The 27,277-nt window shown below is 36.6% G+C and overlaps 5 protein-coding genes across 5 annotated transcripts in view; 1 reads left to right on the top strand and 4 right to left on the bottom strand.

The window, feature by feature from the left end:
• Positions 1-27,277, top strand: part of LOC145668039 (mite allergen Der f 3) — a 519,747-nt gene that overhangs the window by 23,222 nt on the left and 469,248 nt on the right. The gene's annotated exons all lie outside the window — the stretch shown is intronic.
• LOC145667518 (uncharacterized) lies at positions 17,037-17,597 on the bottom strand. The gene has a single exon (XM_081734992.1). The coding sequence runs from the start codon at positions 17,595-17,597 to the stop codon at positions 17,037-17,039; it is 561 nt and encodes a 186-aa protein (XP_081591118.1).
• On the bottom strand, positions 17,694-18,548 carry LOC145667517 (uncharacterized). The gene has a single exon (XM_081734991.1). The coding sequence runs from the start codon at positions 18,546-18,548 to the stop codon at positions 17,694-17,696; it is 855 nt and encodes a 284-aa protein (XP_081591117.1).
• LOC145667516 (uncharacterized) lies at positions 19,164-19,652 on the bottom strand. Its single transcript, XM_081734990.1, has one exon. It carries the CDS (start codon positions 19,650-19,652, stop codon positions 19,164-19,166), a length of 489 nt encoding a protein of 162 aa, XP_081591116.1.
• LOC145667515 (uncharacterized) lies at positions 19,873-21,723 on the bottom strand. Its single transcript, XM_081734988.1, has one exon. It carries the CDS (start codon positions 21,721-21,723, stop codon positions 19,873-19,875), a length of 1,851 nt encoding a protein of 616 aa, XP_081591114.1.

Genomic DNA, 27,277 nt, shown 5'->3' with positions numbered 1-27,277 from the left:
TTTAAGGAACAAAGCTTCTAATTACCAAAAAGATATTACGGTAAACAGAAAAGTAAGAAAAAACTAAAAAAATCAAGGGCTAGAACCTAAATACGAATTTTACGTGCGTCCCCTAATTAACCCATTGTAACGATCTGTACTTTCGTTTGTTAAATAAGGACAAATGTTCGATTGGCGTAAGTTGACTTGCACTCGAACGTATAGGTACGGATTTATAAACAAAAATTTCTAATTTTTTGCCCAAATATAGGAGAATTTTAATTTCCCTAATTGGCAACACTGCGCGCAGGCCCGTCCAATTGATGTCAACAGTTAGGTATCTATCCGAGGTATCTACCTGGCAAGTCTTAAGGATATATTTCTACAACGAAGGAAGCTACAAGGGAAAAAAAGGTAAAGGAAATTCGAAATTAGAAAATTCTCGATTTTTTTACTGGGGTAAAATTTGAGAAGGAAATTCGACACCAGAAGAAAAAGAAATTAATATGATAAACTATAGTCCAACCACATTTTGCAAGAACAATATCCCGATATCTTAATTAGTGTCCACACTGGAGCGGATTAAACAAGTGACACACCTGTGTGTGCCATTTTGGCCACCTGGGCCACCGAGTACACATTTGATTACATTTTTTTGACTACTAACTCGTGTTGTTGTTGTAGTTATAGTCTCGACTAATAATAATATCGTTGTAAACAATAACTTTATAAGGAAAATTTTCTCTCCTTTTTACATCTTAGTTCCAACACTGTTGGTGAGAAATGTAGAGTGTTTCAAAATAAATTTTGGGGTTTTAAGTCTTCGTAGTACTTACTACATTTTACGTACAATTATGAGCAATGCATCAAGTAAAAGAGCACCTCAAACAGTCTTTACTACAAGTGTTCAATGTGAGATTCATTCATCACACGGCACACATCTAGTCGATAGGCGAGAAAGGCCCATAAACTTTCCGCCATATGGCACAAAACACATTCAATTTAGGGGTTTCGTTTATAATTGTAAGTTAATTGTAGTAGATACTACAAAGTTTCAAAACCCTAATATTAATTTTGAAACACCCTGCATTACTTCAAATTGAGTCGGGGGCCGCGGTGGCTCAGTGGTAGAGCGTTCACCTCTGGTGCTTGGGGTCTCGGGTTCGATCCCAGCCCCCGCCAAGTGAACTTTGTGGTGGACAAATATCGTGTGCGTGGGTTTTCTCGGGGTTCTCCCGTTTCCTCCCACTTTCTTCATTTCATTCATTACTCATCATCACCGTCTCCTTTAGCCTCACCGGCATAACCGTGGGACGTAAAACTCAAAGATTTCATTTCATTTTTCAAATTGAGTCATCCTATATTCAGGTCCTAGTCAATTTGTCGCCTCGTGCAATGGCATAATTTGCCGCCTCCCCCTTTCTCCAGAAAGAACAAATCTTAGAAGTCATGATTTTAAGTATGCTACTCCAGCATGAACAACAAAGGTGAGGGTAAGTGCAGTCGCACACAGAAAGGCTTAAATACTTACTAAAAATGCAATTCCGTTGTGTATGTTTCTTTTTCTTTAAATGTGAATCTATTATGATAGTGAAAGATAAAGCAAACATACCTGCAGAGGATAGATGGTAATCCTTTTTATAGAATTCACTATCGAGCTTCAATCTCAATGTATCAGTTTGCAATTCCAGTGCAACTACATCTTTTATCTTTATTTCTTGATTTTTCTTCTACATCTCCTAACATTTTATTAAAAAAACTTGTTTCTATCTTCAATGATAAGGAACTTGCTTCTGACAAAAACAAGACTACTTTCATATCAAAACTGTGATAACATACGAAATGGAACAGATATTCACTACTATTCGAGAATTGAATTCTTGCATTTGACAACAATCAAGCAATTTGTGCTCGGATTTATTCGACCATTTGCTTTAGCATTGTCCATGTGGTCTTAAACTAATGCAACCTAAAAACATAATTTATGAATGTAGTATTCAAATAGAAGGTCAGCTTAGTAAATGTAACTACCATCATCATGAAGTATGTTTCCAACAAGAAATATTTAATTTAAATAATATACTTATGACAGATTTTGCCGGACCATCCAAGCTTGCCGTTCCACGCAAATGCACGTGTTGCATATATACAGTGGCGTATTTAGGAGGGTTTCCCGGCTTAATCCCCCCCCCGAAATCTTACTTACTATAGTAAAGTATGTGAAAATTCTGCAAGATATTACCTTTACCATATTTACCTTTAGACAAGTTATTGGAATTTTATACTGTTCGTAACATTATTTTCGTACTTATTAAAGGCCTGCTTTCACGAAAAAATAAAATTTCATTTCTACTTTTATTTCTTAGTTGATATTGATGAAAACTGCTTAAACCCGAATAGTTAATAGGTATGGTATTCATGTAAATTGTAAAATATTTGTAGCGTATCAGTATCTAGCGTTTAATTTATGTTGCATTTTACGGTGATTATACCTACATAAAATATTCAATACTTAAATAGACGTAAGATGCATTACAAATGACTATTTGAAAAAAAAACGAAATTTAGAAAAAAACGAGAGGCAATGTTTTTTTTTTCTTAAAAAAAACGTACATTTCTGAAAAAATACGAACCGTTTTTTTTCTATTTACAACACTATTCTCGTGGTAAGCATTATCCAAAACCAATAACTAATACTCCAATGAAATAAATAGAGAATAAATATAGTATTAGGAATGCAAATTAATTCGCTAATCGATAGTAGTTCTCAATTAATAACAGAAAACTGTCTTTTCAATAAATATTTGAATTTACTTTCAAATTATATATTTGCTCAGCGAACTATTGTGGAAAATAACTATAGTTTTTTTCTTTTAATCTAAAGCATGACATAAGAAGAAAATGAAGAGATGAACCACGATCGAGATTTTAATCCGAACACACATTAGCTAGATCCCCATTTCCATTTGAGCTACCATTTCCATAAAGATTGAACGCATATAGTATGTCTTCAAGATTGAGTTGTCCATCATTTTCCGCTAATGTGGTTAATTTTACATCAGTGAAAAAAAAAAAAAAAACAATATAATGTACAGAGAATTTTCAAATATATTAGTTGACACAGACTGATATATGATTAAGGAATTGCTTTTGCATGTAGCTCTATTCATGTGCAAGATAAGACGTGGCGCAGGTCAGGGTCAGCTATAAAGGATCTATATATAAATTTCCTTCTGACAAGAATACAAAACAAAAGCAAATAACAGAAGCATTAACTTACATAACATAGAACGAATATACAACAATCAAACACTTACTGAAATGTCTTAGATCAAATTTATGCTGACGAAACTTTTTGAGCCGCTATGATTTTCCTGCTGTTTAGATAAAAGAGTTAAAATTAAAATGTTAATGAAGAATTTTTTATACGCAAAGAGTTATATTGTTCGATATTTATTCAGTTAGTTTGTCCATTTTTACTCATATGGGTTTAAGATCTGAAAGTTTTGTGTTCTAATGGACTCTCCACTAAGGGTACTTACAGAAAGGCATTACGAAGAATCGTCATGACATATGGGTCAACATAAGGCAAGTCATATTTGGAAATTTCAGACTTAGTCTCTTTTTAGTGTTGCCACGAGACGAGACGAGACGAGACTTCAGGCTGTCTCGTCTCGTCTCATGCTAAGCATGTCTCGTATCGAAAAAATGTGCTCGTCCCGTCTCGTGTCTCGTCTCGGGAGGTTCTGTCCCGTCTCGTCTTGTCTCGTCTCGTTTGTCTCGTTTCGTCTCGTCTTGTCTCGTAAAGAATATAGCAGCATACCATGGGAACGAAAGTAAAATGTAGCAGGCTGCACCATGCTAATCAAGATACAACTAAGTTACAAGTATTACCCAGAACACACAAGACAAGAAATGTCACGGTAGCTACATCGTGAAGCCTTCACCTCTGGTATATGTGGTAGTCGGTTCGATCTCGGTTCGTGCCATGTGAGCTTTGTAGTGGACAAATATTGAGTGTGTGTGCGGACCGCGGTGGCTCAGTGGTAGAGCGTTCACCTCTGGTGCTTGGGGTCTCAGGTTCGATCCCAGCCCCGCCAAGTGAATTTTGTGGTGGACAAACGCCGTGTGCGTGGGTTTTCTCGGGGTTCTTGCGTTGCCTCCTACTTTCTTCATTCCACCATTTCATTCATTACTCATCATCACTGTCTCCTTTAGCCTAACCGGCATAACCATGGGACGTAAAACTCAAAGTTTTCATTTCATTTCATTTCATTTTTCGAATGTGTGTGTTTTCTCGAAGTTGTCTAGTATCCTACCACTTTCTTCATTCCACTAATTTTCCCATCATCATCCATTCGGCCAAAGTTGCCTAAAGGTCTTAGAAAAAAATTCAAATAAGGTCACAAGGCAAGGACAAGTAGTTTACAAGATAACATATCTCTGCTGTTAGTTGTCTGAGGCTTCTCGACACTAGCTTCTTTTTTTTTAAATTCTGAAACATTGAAATTTGTTTCACCAGTTTCAATACACGAATATGCAGTAAATTGCTCATAGGTACGTCGAAGATGAAGACACTAATGTCAAAGAATGTTTACACGACAAGCAAAGTTCGATGTAAAGGCGTCACCATCCCCGACAGTATCGTATAATATCAGCCCACTTGCTTTATAGTGTCTGTATATATATGTATATATATATATATATATATATATATATATATATATATATCGAGAGAAAGAGAGAGAGAGAGAGAGAGAGAGAGATGGAAAGATATATAGATAAATAGAGAGATAGATATGTGTGTACACTTTGATTTCGTATGTTCACAGTGTTAACCCATACCAATCCAAAAACTAGTTTCCATTTTAGCATGTTTAGATTTCTTGCAATTATTTTTTTTTAAATGCTCGGAACCAAATAATTTTATTGAGTAACGGAAAGTATTTGATTGAAATTTTATATGTTACTGCACAGTAAGCTCTACTTAAAGTGCCATAGTAATGGGAGCTGAACGACACATCGGACGAAAGAATGCTTGCGGCCAGTCTTCACCTCCATGGTTCAAATCTGTTCCCATAACCGCGGGGTGTGTGCTACTATGTGGTGGTTGCCCCGTTTATGTAACAAACTCATGACAGTACACCCAGAGTAGCTAGTGGTCTAAAAAGAAAGTTGATTTTTGGGTGGGCATTTTGGATTAAAGTTTCTTATATTGTCGTGATTTATTCGCAATCATACAACGTACATCTTCATACCAAGCCGAGCGGTCTGCGGCGATAGACCATCGGCTTGAAGGCCCCGGGTTGAGTCCCGGAAGGGTCATGTGTATGGATTTTAACAGCGTTTGTTTTTTCGTATTGTGTCAGGGGGGGGGGAATCGTACGTGATAAAAGGATTTCAGTCTGAAAAAATTGGAGATAATATCCTCCTCAGGATACTTTCATTGGAATAAGGAATTATTAAAAATATAAGATATACATTTTATAGCAGGTTTAAAAATATGGTTTGGGTATCCTATTTCTTTTCTGTTAATTATGCTCTTCAATGTTCGAATTTTGATCGTTCTCATGATATTTTCTGCTTTCAACGGAGTTCCATGAATATTATACCAAATGTTCTTTACAGTCTGCAACAAACCATTTTTGAAGATAATTCAGGTCCTACTGAATATTATTCACTAGGAAAGGGAAGTATTCCCCTCCTCTCAACATGGAAGCAGATTGCAATTTCGCACTCTGGTCAGATCAAACATTTACGCGTAACAAAACGAAGGTCCCCCTATAAAACCTCTTCACTTAAAGTGTTATTATTAGTATCATAAATTTGCTGAAAGCAAACAATTTGAACGGTTCGTTGATAATATCTTTGCTTTCTTTGTCCTTCGCCCGCCTTCCAAACGAAGAGGTGAATTTTACAACATGACTGCTGTATAATAAGCGAGCATTGGTAAAATGATAAAAGTGTGTTTTTATGTATATATATATATATATATATATATATATATATATATATATATATATATATATATATATATATATCTACATGTGTGTGTGTGTGTGTGTGAGGAAGGGAGAGAGAGAGAGAAGACAAAATTTTAGTTGCAAATAACATACTTCAATTGCCGTTTTCGGTTCATATAGCAAAAAGAATACCGCCACCAGAGAATAAAGACAAGTGTAGTCTGTTCTGTTATCTTCCGCCATCTCAGCCAGAACTTTCAACTACAGCCTGTAATGAGTGTAGACCTTACCCAGTTTTCAAATTGAATAGATGGTGGTGGTAGTTCGGTTTCTTGACCTTGTAAAAATCTTCCCTGTCTTTGATTTTGTTTGTCATCATTCCAGCCAGAAATGAAAAAATTAGAATTAGTTTACAGCAAGGGGAATTGGGGACAAGACATTAAGGATGATATTCCTGGAAGCTCATGTATCACGATTGTTTCATTCAATAGACAGAGGATACTTTTCTATGAAGGCTTTTCAACATGTTTTCTCACAAAGAGGATTTTGCTTTTGCAATATATATGACCACTGGCAATTTCAATCTTGGCCATTCCCGCCAGCGTTTTCATTTTCGAGACGGGACATGTAGTCTGTCTCGTCTCGTGTCTCGTCTAAAAGGGTTCTGTCTCGTGTCGTGTCTCGTCTAGTGGCAACACTATCCCTTTTGATTTTCGATGGGTTTTCAGTTTGATTAAGTCCTACTCCTTAAGGTGGAAACTATGATTCTCAGCAGGTTGTTTTCTTTCTCTGTGAGTCCACTATTATGTATCAGTTGTCTTAAATGAATATGAACAAGGGTTTCGTTTCAAAGCTTTAGTGCTGAGCAAGATAAAAGTAGCTCAGTTGGACGTTTCTCTGATGATACACATACCGAGTTGTTCAGCACGTCTTGTATCTCCTTTTGTAGTCTTTACTATTGGATATTATCGTTGTTACATTTTAGTCTTAGCAGCCCTTTAATAGCAAAGCTTTTATAATTACTTCTGCATATCCTAAAAGTTAGTTTATTATATGCCTTACTGTTCAGTGATATTAAGTTATTTTTATTACAGTTATTTTCCTCGAAACGTACAGTAAAATACTTTCTACATGAAACGTTAGTGTAACGCTTTGGTTTAAAATTTTGGTATTTGCAGAGGTGTGTCCTGGAGGTCCAGACACCTCCCAAAATCCCGACTTATCTGTAAGTTTTGCCTAATTTTAGGAAAATTTAAAAAGTTTAATACCGGAACGTGGATGTTCAAAATTTTCGAACATGAGAATAAAGAGATTCTGAAAAAAAAAATCGAGAATTCAATAATCAACCTCTGAACTGATTGTCCTTCTAATTATAGTAAAATCTATCTATCTGTTCCACATTCATCTGATAAACTTAGACATGTGACCAAATAATGGAAAATTATGATCGATATATCTTAAAACTTCTCAAGTTATTTGTATATCAATTAATAGCATACTCTGATTGCATAATAATAATAATAATAATAATAATAATAATAATAATAATAATAATAATAATAATAATAATAATAATAACTAAACTACCAAAAGCACCCATTTTATTTTTTAACCATATCATGGATGTGCTACTCAAAAGAGTTTTAAAAGTTTGATAGTTGTAACTTGCGAGCAATGACACAATTTGTAACAAAACTTAAAACTATATTTCTGTACATAAAAAATAATAATTACAAAAATAAAATAAACGCCCTCTTTATTTTTTAACCATACCACGTACATGTTAAGATGAATGTTAAAAGAAAGTTTCAAAAGTTTCATAGTTGTAACTTTTAAACAATGGCAATTTGTAAAAACCCTAAAATTTGCTTTCTATGCTCATTAATGTTTGACAGTGTAACCTTTTGCAAGGTTACTTAAGATCTACTGAAAGAGCAAAAATTAGGCTTTCATTTGACGCTTGGATGACCCCAATAACTTCAAAAATAAGGAAGTTATGCTAATTTAGTTCCATGATGCTGAGTGCCAAAAAGCAAAATTTACATTTTTCACAAATTTCTCCCCAACCCATTTCTCATCCAAAAAATCGGAAAAAATAATTTAGCATAATTTCATTGGTATTTATGTATGAAAAAAATTTTGAAGAGAATCTGAGACACTGAAGCACAGTGCTGTAGGTGATTTGACATGGAATGACCCTATTAACAAAACTCCAGCTGTTAGTTATATACCATAGTGCAGGCCTCCATACCAGAAAATCTACTATTCCTCATCGTCACCACTGAGTGAGTTTTGAATATAAACTTTATTTTACCTTCTGGAATTCAGTTTTCTGCAAATCATTCTTCACTGTAATCCTGACCTTCGCAAAATTTATCGCTTGAATTATTTTCTTCCATTTTCTCCCTCATTTTTTTTTTTTTTTTTTTTTTTTATTCCATGAATGAGGAAAAACTTTTCCGGTAGATTTAACTTCAAGACAATCTTTTCTCTTTGACATTGCTTCACGATTCTCAAACTGTGTTAATGGGATCCTTTCTTCTAATTTCTCTAGTCTTTACTCTTTATTTTTGTCACCTATATTTGACTTTTTCACTTTATTCTGTGCATTTCTTTCACTGAATTCATGGTATTCTACTTTATCGTCCAACAGAGCAGCAGCACTTTAACAACCAAATAATGAACATAATGCCATATAATTATTTAATAATGTAATATATTATTCAATTTTTTAAATTATATTTTTCTGTGGACATTAGTAATTTATCATTACTATAAATCATGAAAACTTACTTTACTATTGAAACTGGACAGAAGTTCGCAATACTTTCAGATTATTTGAAAATTATTCAGTTTTATTTTTTCACGAGTGTTTTGAAATTCTATGAACCTCCTTGACGTAAATACTGTATACCATAAAACATTTACTATAGCTAAATATACAACAAGCAGTATCACGGTCGAAGTATGCAGAATCAGATGGATTAAGAACAGTCTGAATTACATCTCAGACATAAAATGTGAAGAAATTCCATAGTCTAATGGTAATAAAAGAGAAAATACATCGAGAATAGATATGGGCACGAGTCGAGTCAAAGGTAACTTTCTTGAGTCGAGTTTCGAGTCGAGCCACTGTCTTGAGGTCGAGTTTCGAGTCGAGTTTGATAAACGGCTCGCTTGTTCAGCTCGTATTAACTCGTTTTGAAGTCATTGCCTGATTAGACTAGAGAGTGAGACCATGAGAAATGTAAGAAGTTATGTTTAATATTTTTAGTGTTGATTACGAGATTATACGTTTAGTGTTGCTCGCATCTCTTCTCGTTTCGATTAACGAGACGTCAGTGGATTTTTATAATGTGACTGCCTCACATGTCGTGATCACCAATTTAAGTATATAGTTCTTATCATCAAGACTGAGACCTGCACGGTAGAAGTTTCGAACCTAAGCAGAAGCCCAACCCGGGTAGTGAGCGAACCAGCTCAAACCTGCTAGGTTAGGATGAGCCACCGACTCGGTTCAGGTGAGCCATTGGCTCACCGAGTCGGTTGGGTGAGTTGTTGGCTCGGCTCGATAGTGAATGAGCTATCAGCCAAGCCTCTCGAGCCATTGACAACTCTTAATCCGGGCCGAACAGTTTTGAACATGTTTGGCCGGCGCCCTATAACTTTTAACAATTTTTGGCTCGAACCCGAATACTTGTTCCTCTGGAACTTAAACCCAGAACTTCGTGAACGATGTCCTTGCCTCCTAGACTTCACGACTACCGAGGACAGCAGTCAACTAGTTTTTAGTATTCAGATACAAACCACCTGTCTTTCATATTTATACACGGTGTTGTTATATTATTATTATTATTATTATTATTATTATTATTATTATTATTATTATTATTATTATTATTATTATTATTATTATTATTATTATTATTATTATTATTATTATTATTATTATTATTATTAGGAAGAAGAAGTAGTAGTGGTTGTATCAGTAGTATCATTGATAATAATTGTATTGCCTCTGTAGGATGCTTGAAGAAAGTACTTGAAACTACACACAGCATTTGGCTCGATTTGGCTCGACTCGACTCGAACTCGAGTCAAATTCGAGTCGAGTTGGAAGAATTTTTTCGAGCCGAGTTCTCGAGTCGAGTTCAAAGATGTGTGTTTCGAATCAAGCGAACGAAACTACTGTATTTACATGAAACTACAGGTATTTACAAATATCCAGTAGATTTCACCTTTAAAATAGCATATCATTTCCGTGACACAATACTGCAAACAAACAAACGTTTACTCACAACTGAATTCTCAAACAAAACCACACATATATGAGTAGTGACCACACTTGATCATCGTTTGTTTGGATTTTTTTTTTTTTTTTTTTTTTTTTTTTTTTTTTTTGCAGATCAACAAACTCTTCTTTCGTTGTGTGAAATACGTCATTAGTAACATTTGATAAATAATCTTGAATTTTTTACCTTTTCAGAAACTTCAGATGAGTTTGCCACATGTATTTTTACTTCATCGCCTATTTCGTATTTATCTTGTTTGTCATAAGATGATTTTTTTTCTGTCACTCTTCTCTTGTGCCTCCTGATAACTGAAAATCAGCTGAAAACTGCATCCTTATGTTTGCACTCTGTCCAACACATAAAAAATGTATTGTATTACTTCGAATTATCCTAACAAGAGCTTCAAAAGTTCAATTTATCAATGATATTTTACTGTTGTTTACAGTAGAACTTACAAGAAGAATAAACGTGTGTTCGAATTATCCAATATTTTGATTTATCCAAGTTTGAATTAATTGAATGTATGTACTAGCCGAAATAACCGTTCCTCTTACGGGAAGGATAAGGTTTATGTAAAATATCATATTTGAAGGTAAAGAAATGAGTGAAATAAATAAAGCAGAGCAACACCTTGGGCGTTGCCCCTGCCAATGAATGTAATATGTAAATAACGAAGAACAACATCTTCGACCTTACACCTGCAAATATGAGTGTAATAAATACATAAATAATGAATAGCGACGCTTTCCGCCTTGTCCCTCTCAAAATGAGTCAAATAAACAAATACTTTCGGCGGCGTCCCGTCAGTTCCTGGAATGGCTACTATGTGTCTTCTTGTATAAACCTGGTCTCAAGTATCATCGGGTCTGTCACAATTCATTTTATCGCTTCCGAAAACTATGGATTCTTCACTAATATCAGTCATTTTGGACATGTTATTTTTCACGCCCCCTCAATCCTCCATGACGATTGGGGCTAAAGTTGCACTTAAACGGCTACGGAAGTGTTACTATTCATCTCAGGAACCCCGAAAACTATAAATTTGACATTCCAGAGTCTCGTATATTTATTGTTATCTCCATTTATCCATACATTTTCACCCCCGTAAGTGTCCCCGTGACAAACTTTAGAAAAAAGGACTTTGTTGCTGATTATATCTGGCGAAGATATATCTGGATACAAACTTTACTGGCTCTAAACTACTTCTTTCTATGAGAAAAGCTGCTGACATTTGTTTAACACTTGATAAATATTGTTAAATTTTCGATCCTTTTATTATTTAATGTATACACTAGCTGAAATGCACCTTCTTCACACGAGGAGAATACATGTATATGAACTATTTGAATCCTCTTCCTGTTAGGATATGTATTTAAATAAAACTCTAATAATAAAAATTCATAACATGCTTTACTTCTAGCATAAATTTGCAAACATTCTACCCCCATAGAGTACGCACTTTAATCAAAATGATATCGTAAAAACTTATATTGAGGTGGATAAGAACTGTGTTCCAAACTGTATTCATGCTATAAACTGTATTTCAGAAACTACTCAATTCAATGTAATATGCTTAGATTTCTCAAAAGCTTTCGATAAAATTGACATCCATCTGCTTCTGCACAAGCTATCCAACAGATTTAATCTTCATGACAAATTACTGATCTATGCAGCGTGTTGTTCTGCCAGATGCATCATACAAATTTGACCCAGTTCTTTCTGGTGTTTCCTAGGACCACTGCTGTTTCTTTTTACGTGGATGATCTCCCTTCCTTCCTTTCTTTACCACCTACGAACACTCTTCTCTTTGCTGGCGACTGTAGCATTTTCCATAAAATTTCTTCCATAGAGGATGCCCTACGACTTCAACAAATCCTCGGTAAACTTGTTGATTGATGTGCTAATTCGAAGTAAAACTGAACCATCAAAAACGCTTCTGTCTTAGTATTTCTTTGAAGAAAAATAAAATTTATCATATATATATATATATATATATATATATATATATATATATATATATATATATATATATATATATATATATATATATATATTGTATTAACAGTCCTATTGAAAGAGTTGCAACACATAAAGACCTCGGAATATTATTCGATGACAAACTTACATTCTGCTGATCACATCACTATTACTGTGAAGAATGCTACGAAAATGCTGAGTATTCTTTACAGATTTACTGAAATTCACGATCTCAAATCACTCAGTATTTTCTACAAAATTTTTGTATCCCCTAGAATTGGATATTGCTCACCGATATGGAATATGCCCTGAGCTTAAAATTTATCTCGCGTTGATTCTGTTCTTAACAAAGCACAGCCCCTAAACAAACTTAATATACAGACTCCGCATACTCGACGCATGGTGGCAGACTTGCTGTTTCTTCATAAAGTTATCAATGGAAAAACTGACTCCCAATTATTGGTTTGTGTTCTCAATTTTCGTGTATCTTCTGACCTTACTCGCAGTCATAGGTACTAACATATGTAACTCCGAGACTATCAATTATACAACGTTCTTTATACTTCAGACTGCCATCATTGTACGTATAATAATTTACAGTGAAACCTGTCAACTTGGCCACCTGCTTATCTTGGCCTAGTTCGTCTTGAACCTGCATTTTCCCCATAAGACATTCGTTACTTACTACTCTATAAGTTGGCCACCTGTCTATCTTGGAAGTTGGTCACACTGAAGCAATGTTTACCCTATGATGATAATGATAAATTTACCTGTGTATCTTGGCCACGCAAAATACAGTTTTGTTATTTTTCTTAACTTCCATTCCCATATGAGAGGCAGGTGTTCTGTATTTGTGACTGGACACAAAGAAGCATAGATTCGCACGATTTGTTCTTGGAGGTCAATGGCCAGAACACTACCCTCATAAAGGGAAGGTGTGAATAAGAAAAAGCACGTACAGGAATTCAGGAAATGGTTGTACGTATTTGTTTACCCTATCTGTTTTGGTAAAATCATTAGCTATATCAACTCCTCTCATCAGCGAGGAGCTTTAGTAATTCCGGAAAATTCTCAAGGTTAAAACTAACCATCTCAATTGTCAACTATTGGCACCTGTCGGCTTGTCAAAAGATAGTGGAGTTTTTGAGGTATGAATTCCCTGAAGATTTTCTCAAAACACCTTTTGCTCCGAGGGAAACACTTCTAGCTCATTAACAAGACGTAGTTAACTACAATATTAGAATGTGCATATCTGCCAAAAAGAATAAAACAAATAAATCTAGAATGAACCACCATTCAGTAACAACTAAAAAGAAGTCATATAAATTGCATATGAATTTCTCAATTTATAACTTAGCTTTTCTTGTTTTCAATCTGAAAACTCAGTGTGTTATAATAACAATTCCAATAAACTGCGTACATACGCTTCTATTTCATGGTTGTTTGTGTTATTGTGTTTTCAATCCGAATAATCCAATGTACCAGACCAGTTTTCAGGAAGAGAAAGGTATGCACATATATTAAACATACTAGAGTAATATTTTCTAGTACTGTATATTTTTATGATTACTCTATATACATTATTTTATAAGTAGCTATCGTGCCACTGATTATTAAAATTTTACAATCAAATAATACTAGAAATCCTATTCTAAAAATACACAAATCACACTTATTTTCTGTAAGTTGGCCACTTTTCGATGGAACCGATGGTGGCCAACATAGACAGGTTTCACTGTATCTTCAGATATTGACATTTTTGACGCTGAAAGTCATTTTAAAAACAAACTAAAGTCTCTGTAAACGTAGTCTTATATATATATATATATATATATATATATATATATATATATATATATATATATATTGTTCTTATTGTTTTTGTTATATAGGATAATTGTGAGACAGTGATTTTGGGGGTAATTTTGAGACACCTCAGTTTGGTCATTTTTTCCAGAGGTGGTTTTTTTGGCTTTAGTTATTGAGAACAATCTTTTTCTATCCATGTAGCACGATTTGATCTTTTACATCTTAGAAACGTGATGTCAAGTCGATTTTAAAAACGTGTTGAAAAATAAAAGTTATTTCAACTTTTGACATATTACTACAAACTTTTGTGTAAATCTTTGAAGACTGGGAATGTTGGCAAGTTAGAGGTATTAAAATGTAGCCAAAAATAACAGGTATTAAGTCCTACGATGTAAAATGTTTTTGGCCAATACAAAATATGTCAGTGACATCAGAAATTTGAGGTCAATTTTTGAATTTCTGGGGTAACCCTGAGACAGTTCAATATTTTCATTTTTTGCTGTTTATTACTACTTAGTTTTCCTTACCAATATTATTGCCTAATGTTACAATAATTACAGCCTAAAACAAAGTGTGTAAATTTACTGCACTTGTTTTGGTGTGTGTGTTTTGTAGCCAAAATGTAGCTATGGCTACAATTTTTTTTATAGTGAACTTGGGTTATGTGAGCGTTGTTCATAAATATTTGTGTACATTCTTTAAAGTTACCTTCTTTTTATATGTATAAGATTAATCATGTAAATGTTTATCATATGCAGCGTATAGTGTGAGGAACAAAGTAAAATTTGTTTTATTTTATTTTGAAATTTTTGAAGGTAAAACTATGTTATTTAACTAGTCCTTTTCACAGCATTATCAGAAAATGCCAATCTAACTGCTGATGTTTAATATTTATTACAATTTCTTTGTTTATAGTAAATAGTCAATAAAAATGTCCACAATATTCTCCGTAAAACAACGGTTTATACAAGTGCTTGTAATAAAACAATATTCACAGAGTTTGTATGAAGTCTTAATATTCCACCATATCTGGCAGAAGGTAGAAACCCTTGTCTCATAATTACACCTTGTTTCATCCTCATAAGTGCTTTACAAACTGAGAAAATCGTGTGTCTTATAATTACCCTGGGGTGTTCCAAAATTACCCAAGCCGGAGTGGGAGAATTAAGCTGTTCAAGTTTCGTGAGGTTCCGTCCAATAGTTTTCGTGATACATCAAAATTTGATTTTTTTTTGTCTCATAATTAGCCCAGTGCACTCTACTTTGTTACATTGTTTCAGTGTAAAATGAACTTAGATCTCTATCTGAAACAATTATTAATAAATAAATAAATAAAAGTTATTTTAAATGGGTCAGCCGTTTTCTATGCTTCGAAATCTATGGTTTTGGTATTATTCTCTGTCATTTTGGATTTTACTTTTCAGACATTCTCACCTACCAATGCGAACTGAACGTGAACTTGAATGGCAATTGCAGTGCCAGTATTAATCTCAGTGATTCCGATGTCTATGGATTCGACAATAATATGGTTCGTTTCCGATTATTTTTACATGTCACGTCCTTTCCACCTCCACCCCCCTCTGCGGGTGCTAGGGTTGTCTTGGTTGAACTTGGACTTAACAGCGTCGTGAGTGTCAGTATTCATATCAGTTACCCCGAAAACTAAGGTTTCGACAGTAATAGATACATGCCCTTTTCCACTATTTTTATATGTCGCCCTTTTTTTACAGCCACCCCTATCAGAGTTTTAGATGTCTTACTCCATATTGCGGCCCATACACGTAAACACATGCCTGAAGAAACAGCCTCACTTGCATGAAAAATGATAAAACCACAGGCAAGTTGATCGTGTATGGCCTCGTTCATTCATGTTGAAAGTTTTCAAAATCTTCTGAAAACATGCTTGATGTTTTTGCCGTTCTGCATGCATGTTTACCGTGTATGGGCTCGTTCATGCAAGGTGGCTGTTTTATATTTAGGTCCGCCAATCACGACAGCGGAAGAAATCACGTGACTCTCTCCTCCGTCGCATGCCAAGGTCATTGAAGATGGATGATCTTCGTTATTCCTGGAGCATCAAAACATAGAGTGTTTGAGCTTCTTACCAAACGACGGTTTGTCATTTTAAAGCTTTTATTTTAAATATATGAAAAACTATACAACTACAGAAAATTCTGATAAATATGTAAAATGATATACTCAGTTGTCTACTATCCTCAATTTTGAATTGTTCTCAAGTTTCTTAATGTTTTTAGATGGATAATTTTTCACTCGAAGGATGTAAGAACTCTCTCACACACAAAGCTCTTGTCGCGTCTCTCTCTCACACGGCTGGAGGACGCTAAAAACAACCCCCAAGAAAGGGAGTGGGCGAGCGGTAAGCATAGGCCATCTATTGCCAAAAAAAGAAAACTTTCTCACACTACAAATACACAAAAAACGAAAAGAAAAAATGAACAAATTGCCCATGCACAGGCTCGAACATACCGCCCGCCTTGAAATGCTACATTTCAAAAACACAAACAAAGAATTTTATATTTTCACTATTTATACAACGTAAACAAACATTCGTCGCTATTGCGAACAAGTTTTTCTTTTTTCACTAGCTTCTCTATTCATTTCAAAGGGAAGCACACACAACTTTACAATCGGACGTTTAAGTTCGCCGGAGGCTGTTTTTACTGTTACTGCTCGCACTAGTCCATCGGTCCCAGCATGGACTTCCGTGATTCTTCCCATTTTCCATTGCTGAGGGGGGAGGGAGGATTCCTTTAACAATACCATGTCACCCTTCTGGACGTTTTTCCGCGGAGCCAACCACTTAGGTCTTTGTTGAAGGCGTGACAAGTATTCTTGCACCCACCGTTTCCAGAAATGGCGAGTCAGCTGTTGAACTAATTGCCATCTTCGAGGGTTGGATATTTTGCCTTCAAAAGGATTCCTGTCAGGAATGGCAACCAAACAATCTCCAATGAGAAAATGAGCTGGTGTTAACACGGAAAGATCATTGGGATCGCTAGATACTGGTGTAAGGGGGCGAGAGTTTAGTACTGCTTCGATTTGAGATAGAACAGTATACATCGTTCTCTTCGTAACTCAACGTAACATTGCCCACAACTCGTTTCAAATGATGTTTGATCCTCTTCACACCTGCTTCCCACAAGCCACCGAAGTGCGGGGTAAGGGGAGGACTGAAATGCCAAGATATCCCCTGTTCACTTAAATACGCTGAAGTTGTTTCGTTTCCCTTTCTGTGCGCACTGGAACCTAAAAGCTGTTTTAACTCTTTGCTAGCGCCGACGAAATTTGTCCCCCAATCACTATAGACATCAGTGGGGATCCCTCGACGGGAGACAAAGCGCCTAAATGCAGCTAGGAAACAATTAGAAGTTGCATCCGACACAAGCTCCAAGTGAATAGCCTTTGTAGAGAGGCATACAAATATAACTATATACGCCTTATGCGACACTCTCCTTCTTCTCAAAGCGTTCTTAAGAAGAATGGGGCCCGCGTAATCGACACCTACTTGAAGAAAACTTCGACTAAAATTCACTCTGGCTGCTGGTAGGGAGCCCATCATTTGTTTCTCTCCTTTGGAAGCAAAACGATGACACTTTACACATCTTCGCGTAATCGCTCTCACTAGATTCCTAGCTCCAAGTATCCAATACTTTTACCTCAGGCTAGCTGTTACCAATTGAGGGCCGCCATGCAATGTAGCCTCATGTTCGTGTTGAATCAACAGTTCACTTAACTTATGATTCTTTGGCATTAAAATGGGATGTTTGTGATCTGTGGCGATCTCTGCGTGTTGTAATCGACCTCCCACTCTCATTATCCCGTCATTGTCAATAAATGGACTTAAGCACAAAATAGGGCTCTTGGGGGGTAAGGATTTACCGCTCTTTAAATGTTCTAGTTCTCTAGCAAATGCTTCACTTTGCGTTTGTTTCACTAAGCATAACAATGAAGCTTTTAGCTCATTAGCCGTTAATGGCCCACTTTGTCTTGGGGAATTAGCCTTGAAATTGTTGAGGAATCTTAGACACCATGCTAAAACACGCCTTGACCTCGTGAATGACGAATAACGGTTTGTGATGTCATCCGTTATAGTAGAATACATAGCTGTCACACACTTTTGCCTTTCTCCCATCGTAGCGTGGGGGTCGAAGTCCGGACCCGGATCGTCGGATAGCACTGGCTGTGATAGCCACGAAGGACCATTCCACCATAAGTCATGACACAACAATTCACTCGGATTGATTCCCCCCGAAGCGCTGTCCGCGGGGTTTTCTGCACTATTTACGTGACGCCAGCGAGCCGAGGGAATTAAGCTTTGTATCTCGGAGAATCGATTTGCCACAAAAGTTTTCCACTTGTTAGGCTCAGCTGCTAACCACGAAAGCACTATGGTGGAGTCACTGAAGGCAATTATATCTTCTATCTTGAGTAGGATAGCCTTTAACACAGCGCTAAGTAGCTTTGCTAAAAGCACAGCAGCACACAGCTCGAGTCTCGGTAGGGTCATTGTTTTTATTGGGGCAACCTTCGTTTTTGCTGCAATTAATCTGCTTTCCACGTGACCATCTGCGCATTCTGCCCGCAAATAGGCGACACTAGCGTAGACCTTTTCAGAAGTATCACAGAAACCAATTAATTGACACTTGACTGTATTTACTGGTACGATACAGCGCTCCACGGTAAGTTCGCGTAATAGCGGTAACTCGCAACGGTATTTGCACCATACTTCACAAAGCTCGACCGGAAGTGCGTCATCCCAGTCCAACTTGTTTTTCCACAAGGTCTGCAACAATATTTTGGCTTTAATGGTTACAGGAGACAACAAATTAAGTGGATCAAATAATTTTGCTACTTCGGACAGTATAATTCGCTTCGTCAGCACTGAGTGGGGTTTTGAAGGGCACACTCTAAAACCGAATTCGTCCGCGGAGGGAGACCACTCGACACCAAGCGTATTAAGTGTGTCGTCAGTGTCAAAACGAAAGGGCACGCATATGAGGTGGGATAGCCTCTAACACTTCAATCTCATTTGAGGACCACTTCCGCAATTCAAAACCTCCTCTTCTCAGTAGCTCGATCAGTTGTCATTGAAGCTTGATGGCTTCTGGCACCGAAGCCGCCCCTAAAGGAGGTCATCCATAAAAAAGTCACGCTTGACCACTGGAGCCGCCAGGGGAAAGTGCTCACCCTCATCTTCTGCCAGCTGTTGTAGACAGCGTGTCGCTAGGAAAGACGCACTTGCAGTACCATATGTTACCGTCCGTAAACGAAAGTCCTGAATGGGCAAATCCGGCGACTCACGCCACACAATTCTCGTGTAATCTCTGTACACCTTGTTTACTAGCACAGCACGATACATTTTCGCCATATCAGCACACAGGGGAATCTTGTGGCCTCGAAATCGCAGTAATAGTGGCAATATGTCCTCTTGGGGTTTGGGCCCGATCATAAGCTTATCATTTAATGACACACCAGATGACGTTTTGGCACTAGCGTCAAACACAACTCTTAATTTTGTAGTTGAACTACTTGGCTTCATCACTGCATGGTGGGGCAAGTAGCAACTCTTCTCTGGGGAAACGTTTCTCTCTCCTATTGGCACGATCTCCATGTGACCTAGATCAAGATATTCCGCATAAAATCCCGATATTGCTCTTGTAGGACAGGTGACTTTGCAAGCTTGCGTTCACTGTGGAAAAGTCTTCTAACAGCAATGTCTCTAGATGCACCGAGAGTCTTTACACTATCCTTGAAGGGTAGTCTTACCGTGAATCTTCCGTGTTCGTCCCGGTAGTATGTGTCTTTGAAATGTTGCTCGCACCTTTTCTCCTCTAGTGTGAGGTGTTTCTGGCTAGCGGAAGCTCTTCTATTTCCCAAAACCTCTGCAAACTGATTTCAACCTCACAAGCGACATGGTGAGATGTAACTGTAACACTGCGTCCAGCAGAAGCTATGCTCCCTGCGACGATCCAACCGAGAGCAGTTTCTATCGCTACGGGCGATCCAATGGGTCCCACTCGTTTTCCACTACACAATAATAAAGGAAACACGTCTCCACCTAGCAATATATCCACAGGGCCCACCACATTGAACGTTGGGTCCGCGAGCTTGATACCGCTTAAGTGATTCCACAAGCTTGGGTCCGGAACTGGTGCCTTTGGGAGATTAGATGTAACCTTGGGCACAACTACTGCTCTGGTGCTGAAAGTTTCGCTGTCATCACCTACCGCTTGAAATTCTAAATCCGTCACTGCACGAGAAGTGCCCACACCTGCACCCGTTATTCCAGAAATCACTATTTTCGTCTTATGTTTAGTTAGTCCCAGCTTTTGAACACAATTTTCTGTGACAAATGACGTCTCAGAGGCGGAATCGAGCATTGTACGGAATGAGCGCCAAACATCGTTTCTGTCTTTCACCTTTATAATTGCTGTTGATAACAACACATGCGGAGTGTTTCTCTCGGCTGCAACATGTGAAGAAACAGCTTGTTCTCCGTCAGGTGACACCGACGTACTTCGGGGCTCACTACGCTCATAATGAAGTAATGTGTGGTGTCGCTTATGGCACACACGACAACTAGATGAGGAACACTGGGTACTTTTGTGAGAACCGCGTAAACAATTGAAGCATAGCTCTTTACTCTTCACAAACGACACACGATCTGCTACAGAGCGTTTTTGAAAATCAGGGCACTTATGGAGAGAGTGTTTAGCATTACATAACTCACAGGGGTTTAGTTCACTCTGGGTCACTGTATGATGTGTCACTGCTTGCCTCTTTTCTCGTTGCCTCATTGTATCACTCGACGTCGTAGTCTTCCCTCTGCTGTCGCTAGAGACTGCGAGCGCGCGCGCGCGATGATCCAAGAAGTCCGTTAATTCTTTAAATGAGGGTTGCTCATTTGATTTTTGCGCTAGTTCCCACTGCCGACGCGATTCGCTATCGAGTTTTTCGGTAGTGTGGTACACGAGAATAGCGTCCCAATGCTCTACGGGTTGCTCCATCACTTTTAACGAACGCGTACACTCGACCGTTGTATTGATTAATTTACGCAATGCAGTAGCCGATTCCTGCTGAATGACCGGTTGCGTGATTAACCGCTTTAAAATCGAATTCACGATTTCACGCTTGTTTTGATAGCGAGAGTTCAGAATGTTCCACGCTTCCTGATAATTAGTATCAGTAATTTGCATAGCTTGGATTAGTTGCGCGGGTTCACCTTTTAGACTTGTTTTCAAGTACTGCAGCTTCTGAGCTCCCGAGAGCTTCTCGTTGTTATGCACCGATGCAGTAAACAAGTCCTTAAATGATAACCACTCGAATAAGTTCCCACTAAATGTTGGCAACTGTAATTTCGGCAGTTTCATTTCACTACACGCTTGAGTTTCACTATTGGGAGGGGATTGTGTTGTAGCTTGCAGATCCATTAGGGACACACTTAGTTTTACAAGTCTAGTTTCCATTTCTGCGAGCTCTTCTTCTTCTTTTTTAAATTCTTCATCGTTGGAAACTGCAGCTATTTCGTCCAAAAGTTGAGAACAGTCTTGTTGTAACTCGTTGACCTTCCCGCTATGAACCAATATGGCGTTCGCGTCGTTCTGAGACAGCAGGCTCACTGCCTTTTCCTGTCGAGTAATTTTGGCTTTCAAAGTACGTTTTTTAATATTTAAGTTCTCCATTGTTTTAGAATGTCACACACACTACAGAACACACACTCACAAAAGTTCACCAAAGCTGCACTTTTTGCTTCATCCGGCACTAAAGGAGGACCATGGTTGAGCTTCTTACCTAACGACGGTTTGTCATTTTAAAGCTTTTATTTTAAATATATGAAAAACTATACAACTACAGAAAATTCTGATAAATATGTAAAATGATATACTCAGTTGTCTACTATCCTCAATTTTGAATTGTTCTCAAGTTTCTTAATGTTTTTAGATGGATAATTTTTCACTCGAAGGATGTAAGAACTCTCTCACACACAAAGCTCTTGTCGCGTCTCTCTCTCACACGGCTGGAGGACGCTAAAAACAACCCCCAAGAAAGGGAGTGGGCGAGCGGTAAGCATAGGCCATCTATTGCCAAAAAAAGAAAACTTTCTCACACTACACATACACAAAAAACGAAAAGAAAAAAATGAACAAATTGCCCATGCACAGGCTCGAACATAGAGAGAGAGAGAGAGATGCGTTACATGACAAGGGATTCTGTGCATGCATTTATTCAGGTATACAAAGAAGTACCATGTTTTTGGAAGGTAAAATAAAAATTAAAAAAAACTACTGTGTGGGGAATGACGTAAAGAATTCTACATTTGAAGATCTAGAAAAGCTGAGAGAATTTCAACCTCACTCCACACTTGATAGTTGTTAAAAGGAGGATAAATACGTTGCGCTCCAACTACAGAAGAGAGCACATCAAAGTGAGAAAAAGGAAATTAAGTGGTTCTGCCGCTCATGAAGTTTACATGCCAAAGTTATGGTACTACAAGGGTGTAGCCAGCAGGTTTATCTAGGGGGGTCGTTTTTGAGGAGAGACACCTACAATGTACAAAACCCCAAAAAATGTGTTACAGCTAGAGATTTTGAGGGCTGAAAAAACGGATTTTTTTGTTTCCGTCCGAAAATCTAAACACACTGTTTTTTAAAGCTTTTTTCTTCAAAAATATTATGTACCAGGTAGTTTTTATTATACTTAACCAAGAACTACTTCCCGAAGCAAACGTTATACCTTTGTGCAAAACTATTTAAATCCAAGTCCTTGTACACAGAACCTATCTACATAAGACTGTTTTTTTTAATTTCATTTAATTTCTTTAAAATTTCCTGACAAAAATATTTATTTATTATTCGTGACTAAAAAACATTATAATTATTTTATTAACAGCTATATATCACTTCCTGTTTTACACCAAGTGAAAAAAAAGCGAATAAAATTCAAACTGAAAAACTGAATTAAAACGTTGTTTTTCACCATATTTTCCAACTGACAAAAAAATTTGTTTTTTAAAACACTCAGTTTACGGCGATAGTTTTGTAGCAGTATTTATAGTACCTTGTTGAAACGTTTGTCTACAAACTGTCAAATATAAAACAGGGGCGGATCCAGGACGGACTTCTGGGGGTCGATGGGTTATAATACTGCTACTTAGAGCTACCTTTAAGAGCTCCAAACTCTGAGATGGGTTTTATTTATATATAAAATAAGAAATCTTCATCTTCTGGGGGTTATCGCCCCTCTGGATCCGCCTCTTATATAAAATCACAGTAAATCGTGTAATCTGCTGTTACAAATAAGTATATGTATATATATATATATATATATATATATATATATATTTCGAAGTTCATTTGTTTTTTATGAGTTTATGTTGACACAAATCTAAAGAAAAATTACACAAAATATTATAATTTGTGTGGAATAATTTAGTTCCATTATCTAAACCATTTCCATCCAATTTGGACATGTTGGCGTGGGAAACCCGGGTTCGATTCCCAGCGGGAACTAATGTGGTTCGGATTCCACGTTAATCAGTAGGTCCACGTTTCATATAGCCTCGCTGCTGAACGGGACGTTAAATTCAAAATCAACTCAACCAATTTGGAAATGATCCGCACAGGAGCACTAGATCAATCGATTGTAGTAGATGTGGTAGCAACCTGTGCATTTGGTCATTCCTTACACAGAAGATACACCATATTATTTTTCAATCGGTAAATAATTTAACGTAAATTATTAACTATATGTAAACTTTGTTATATTTAAATGACTGGAGCGATATAATTTTAGGATGATATTTTAAAAACTGGTCGTTGAGGGGTTCCAGGAAATCATTTGGGGGGGACTGGCCCCGACGCCCTCCTCCTCATGGCTACACCCCTGTGGTATTACGATTAACCTTAATTTTTATCGGATTAGGAAGAAACACGTGTAAGCAAAAGTAACCTAGATGAATACAGCAGTGATGAAGAGCCTGATGAGTCATCTCCACAGGTAATTAAAATAAAATATTGCAACTAGTTTTATTCTCACACTTATTCCTGTGTACTGACATGTAGAATTAAGAGACCTCGATGGTCACTACTAGTTGTTAGCAATCATATTGTCTTACCATTCGACTCTTCACGGTCTCCGTCCTCCACATTTCTCAAACAACTTCTAGTAAGTTGAACAGCATGTTGGTGCGTGTATGGGCAAAAAATTCTTCCAACATACATGATGAGACAAATCTTTCATGCATGTTGGTCATGCAAGTGTGTACATGTATGGGCCGCATATCATTTTAACCAGATTGTAAATCATTGTACATCAATTTAGGTTCAAATTGCTCCAGGCGTTTCAGTTATGGCAGAACGTGCACACACACACACACACACACACTATCTATTAATCTCTTGTATATATGTACGAACAACGCCTTAGGCGTTGTCCTTCTCAGAAATAAAGAACGTAATATAAGAAATAATGAAAAGTAACGTCTTTGGCGTTGCCTCTGTAAATTTCAGCTGGCATGTCCGTTCTTGCCTAAACTTCAGCTGAATGTTATCGACATTGACACTTAATGGTTAAGCTACCTTGAAAAGTAGGGACTGAATCGAGACTTTAACGATATTGGAATCATGACTATTCATCTCAACGACTCCGAAAACTATGCATTCGACATTAACATGGATCGCTTTTGGTTATTTTTGCTTATCACGCCTATCCTGCCTCCTTGGGGTGATAATGTGGGCTGTGTGGAAACAGTTTCGATGAATTTACATCAAAATTATCTGAAAAGAAACTGAAACTTCATAGCTTTACAAGACGCGTATACGTTATATGCACCAGTTTGTAAATTTTTTGAACGCAAAATGTGTTATGTTACTGCACCGAATGGATTTAGCAGATATGCAAAATATTCCAAACTACGTATAATAATAATTATAAATATATTTATTATGCTCTATTGAAATGTTTCTGCGAAATGCGAATCGTGTTCAGTTAAAAACAAAGGTTTTGAAATAGTAAAAGCAATAACATTTTTTAAAAAATAAATTTTCCTTGTTTAACGTACAAATAGATTTAGGTGGCGAATTTTATAATCAACATGTAAAGTGTTGTTTAAAAAATATGAAATTAATCATTATAGTGTTCATTCTGAAATTAAAAATGCCTTACTAGAACGGTTTATAAGAGCATTAAAAGAAAAAATGTATCATTATTTTATTCTAAATATGCTTTCTTGGTGTTTTAGATGAAATTGTGGAATCGTTCATATCATTTAAATATTAAAATGACAAATGCAGAAGTAAATTATTCAAATGTTAATCAAGAATAGAACACATTACAAGCAGATAAATAAAGTGAAAGAGTTTAAGTTGCAAATTTAGTCTTGGTGATTCTGTTCGTGTTAGTAAATACAAATAAATTAGATAAAGAATATTTACATGAATGATCACTAGAAATATTTATAGTTGATAAAAGTATTAAGTCGAATCCTGTGACTTATAGAGATTTAAATGGTGAATAAATTAAAGAAATATTCTATGCACAAGAATTACAAAGGTAATTATAAATGTAAACAAAAATCATTTCATTGAAAATGTACTTAAGCGTAAAAAGGGTTTGCTGTTTGTTAAATGATTAGGGTATTCATCAAGTAAGAAGTCGTGGATTAGATCAAATTCTGTTCGGTCAACAAAATGAATTCAATCTTTAACATGACTTTCACATCACTCTTCCTTCAAATACATGTACTAGAATTTTGACAATACGTAATTTAGGGCTAAATTAGCACAACTTATTGATTCAAGTAAAGCAGAATGAGATGTTACGTTAACAGAAATTAACCGTGCGTTATCCGCACTAGAAAAGTTTCAATATTACCCGCGCACGGAGTTACAGACCGTGTTTTCCTTTTATTGGTAAAGTTGGGTTATAATGAAACACAAACGTTGAAATTTATGGCAAACTTTAAACTTACATAAAATAGCAATTATGCTAGTGGTAATTACATGTTTCACGTAACTACATGCCTACAATAATAAGTGTACACTCTTATAGACCTTGTAGTTATCTTTCAGTGCAATGTCTTAATACAAAGAGACGCACATATCACAAAAGAAAGACAAGTGCAGATTTAATTAGAAGAGAGAATGGAATCGTGTTTTTTCTTAGAATTACATTTAATAGTTAAATAAATGCTAACGAAAATTTAATTTAATGTCTCATGTTAAGTCATTTAGGCTAGAGGAGCCTGATGACTAATGCAAGTAAAAGCTAGTTAAAGTAAAATTTTAGTGATCTACTAACGGGAATCGAATCCGGGACTACATTTACCAAAGACACATTCACTACCCACGAGACCAGCAGGAAAGGTGACAACAACAGTATACCGGCTCACAGGTCTTACTGCTTTCATGTCACGAAATTAGTACCAGTTTCATCAGTGCTTCCGAATAACAAGTATAATATAACGTTTGTTCCAACATCAACAGCTAAGAACTGGCTCTGATAAGATCCTCTTTTTTTTCTTTTCTTTTTTTTTTTTTTTGTAAAAACGGTGTTCATTTCCAGATAGGAGCTCAAGTGATTCTGACCCAATGTTAAGCTGTAGGTCCATGTCAAATGTAGCCTCGCTGCTGAACGAGACGCTTAACTCAAATCAACTGCAATAACTTACAGATATTCTAGAAGGAACTGTGTAGATCAGTTTCTTCATAAGAAAATTTTATTCGTATCAAACAGAAAAAAACATGTACAAGGCGCAATCAAAAACCACGATGAATGCACAGTGCAATCTACCCATTTCAAGTAGTAAGCCCGGTAGCGTGAACCTTTGGTACAGTCAGTGTTGAGTTTGAACGAGCTGTGACATGTTTGCTTCCAGAGGCAGAAGAGTGAGGACGTATGACGTGTCGCGCGTCAATATTAAGTTTTGTTCTAGGCTGCAAGACTGTGCCAAAGAAGCTCATGAAATGTCAAACTCAAACTCAGTGTGTGGCGATGAAGCAGTGGTATTGAAGACTGTTTACAAGTAGTATGAGTGATTCAAAAGCGGCTGAAGTAGGTTGAAAACGAGCAACGATCAAGACATCCTTCGACGTCAAAAACAGATGAAAACGTGCAAAAGTGGCACAAATGATTTATTTAAACAGAACATTTGAGAGCTTTCCGAAGAACCAAACATCACGGATGAGTCTGTGTAAATCATTTTAACTGCCGATTAAATGAACAAATGCCTTCCTTCTT

Source organism: Thermobia domestica, chromosome 13 (assembly GCF_964235325.1).
Source record: "Thermobia domestica chromosome 13, izTheDome1.hap1.1, whole genome shotgun sequence".
Taxonomy (NCBI): Eukaryota; Metazoa; Arthropoda; class Insecta; order Zygentoma; family Lepismatidae; genus Thermobia; species Thermobia domestica.
This window is presented reverse-complemented; position numbering and strand designations above follow the sequence as displayed.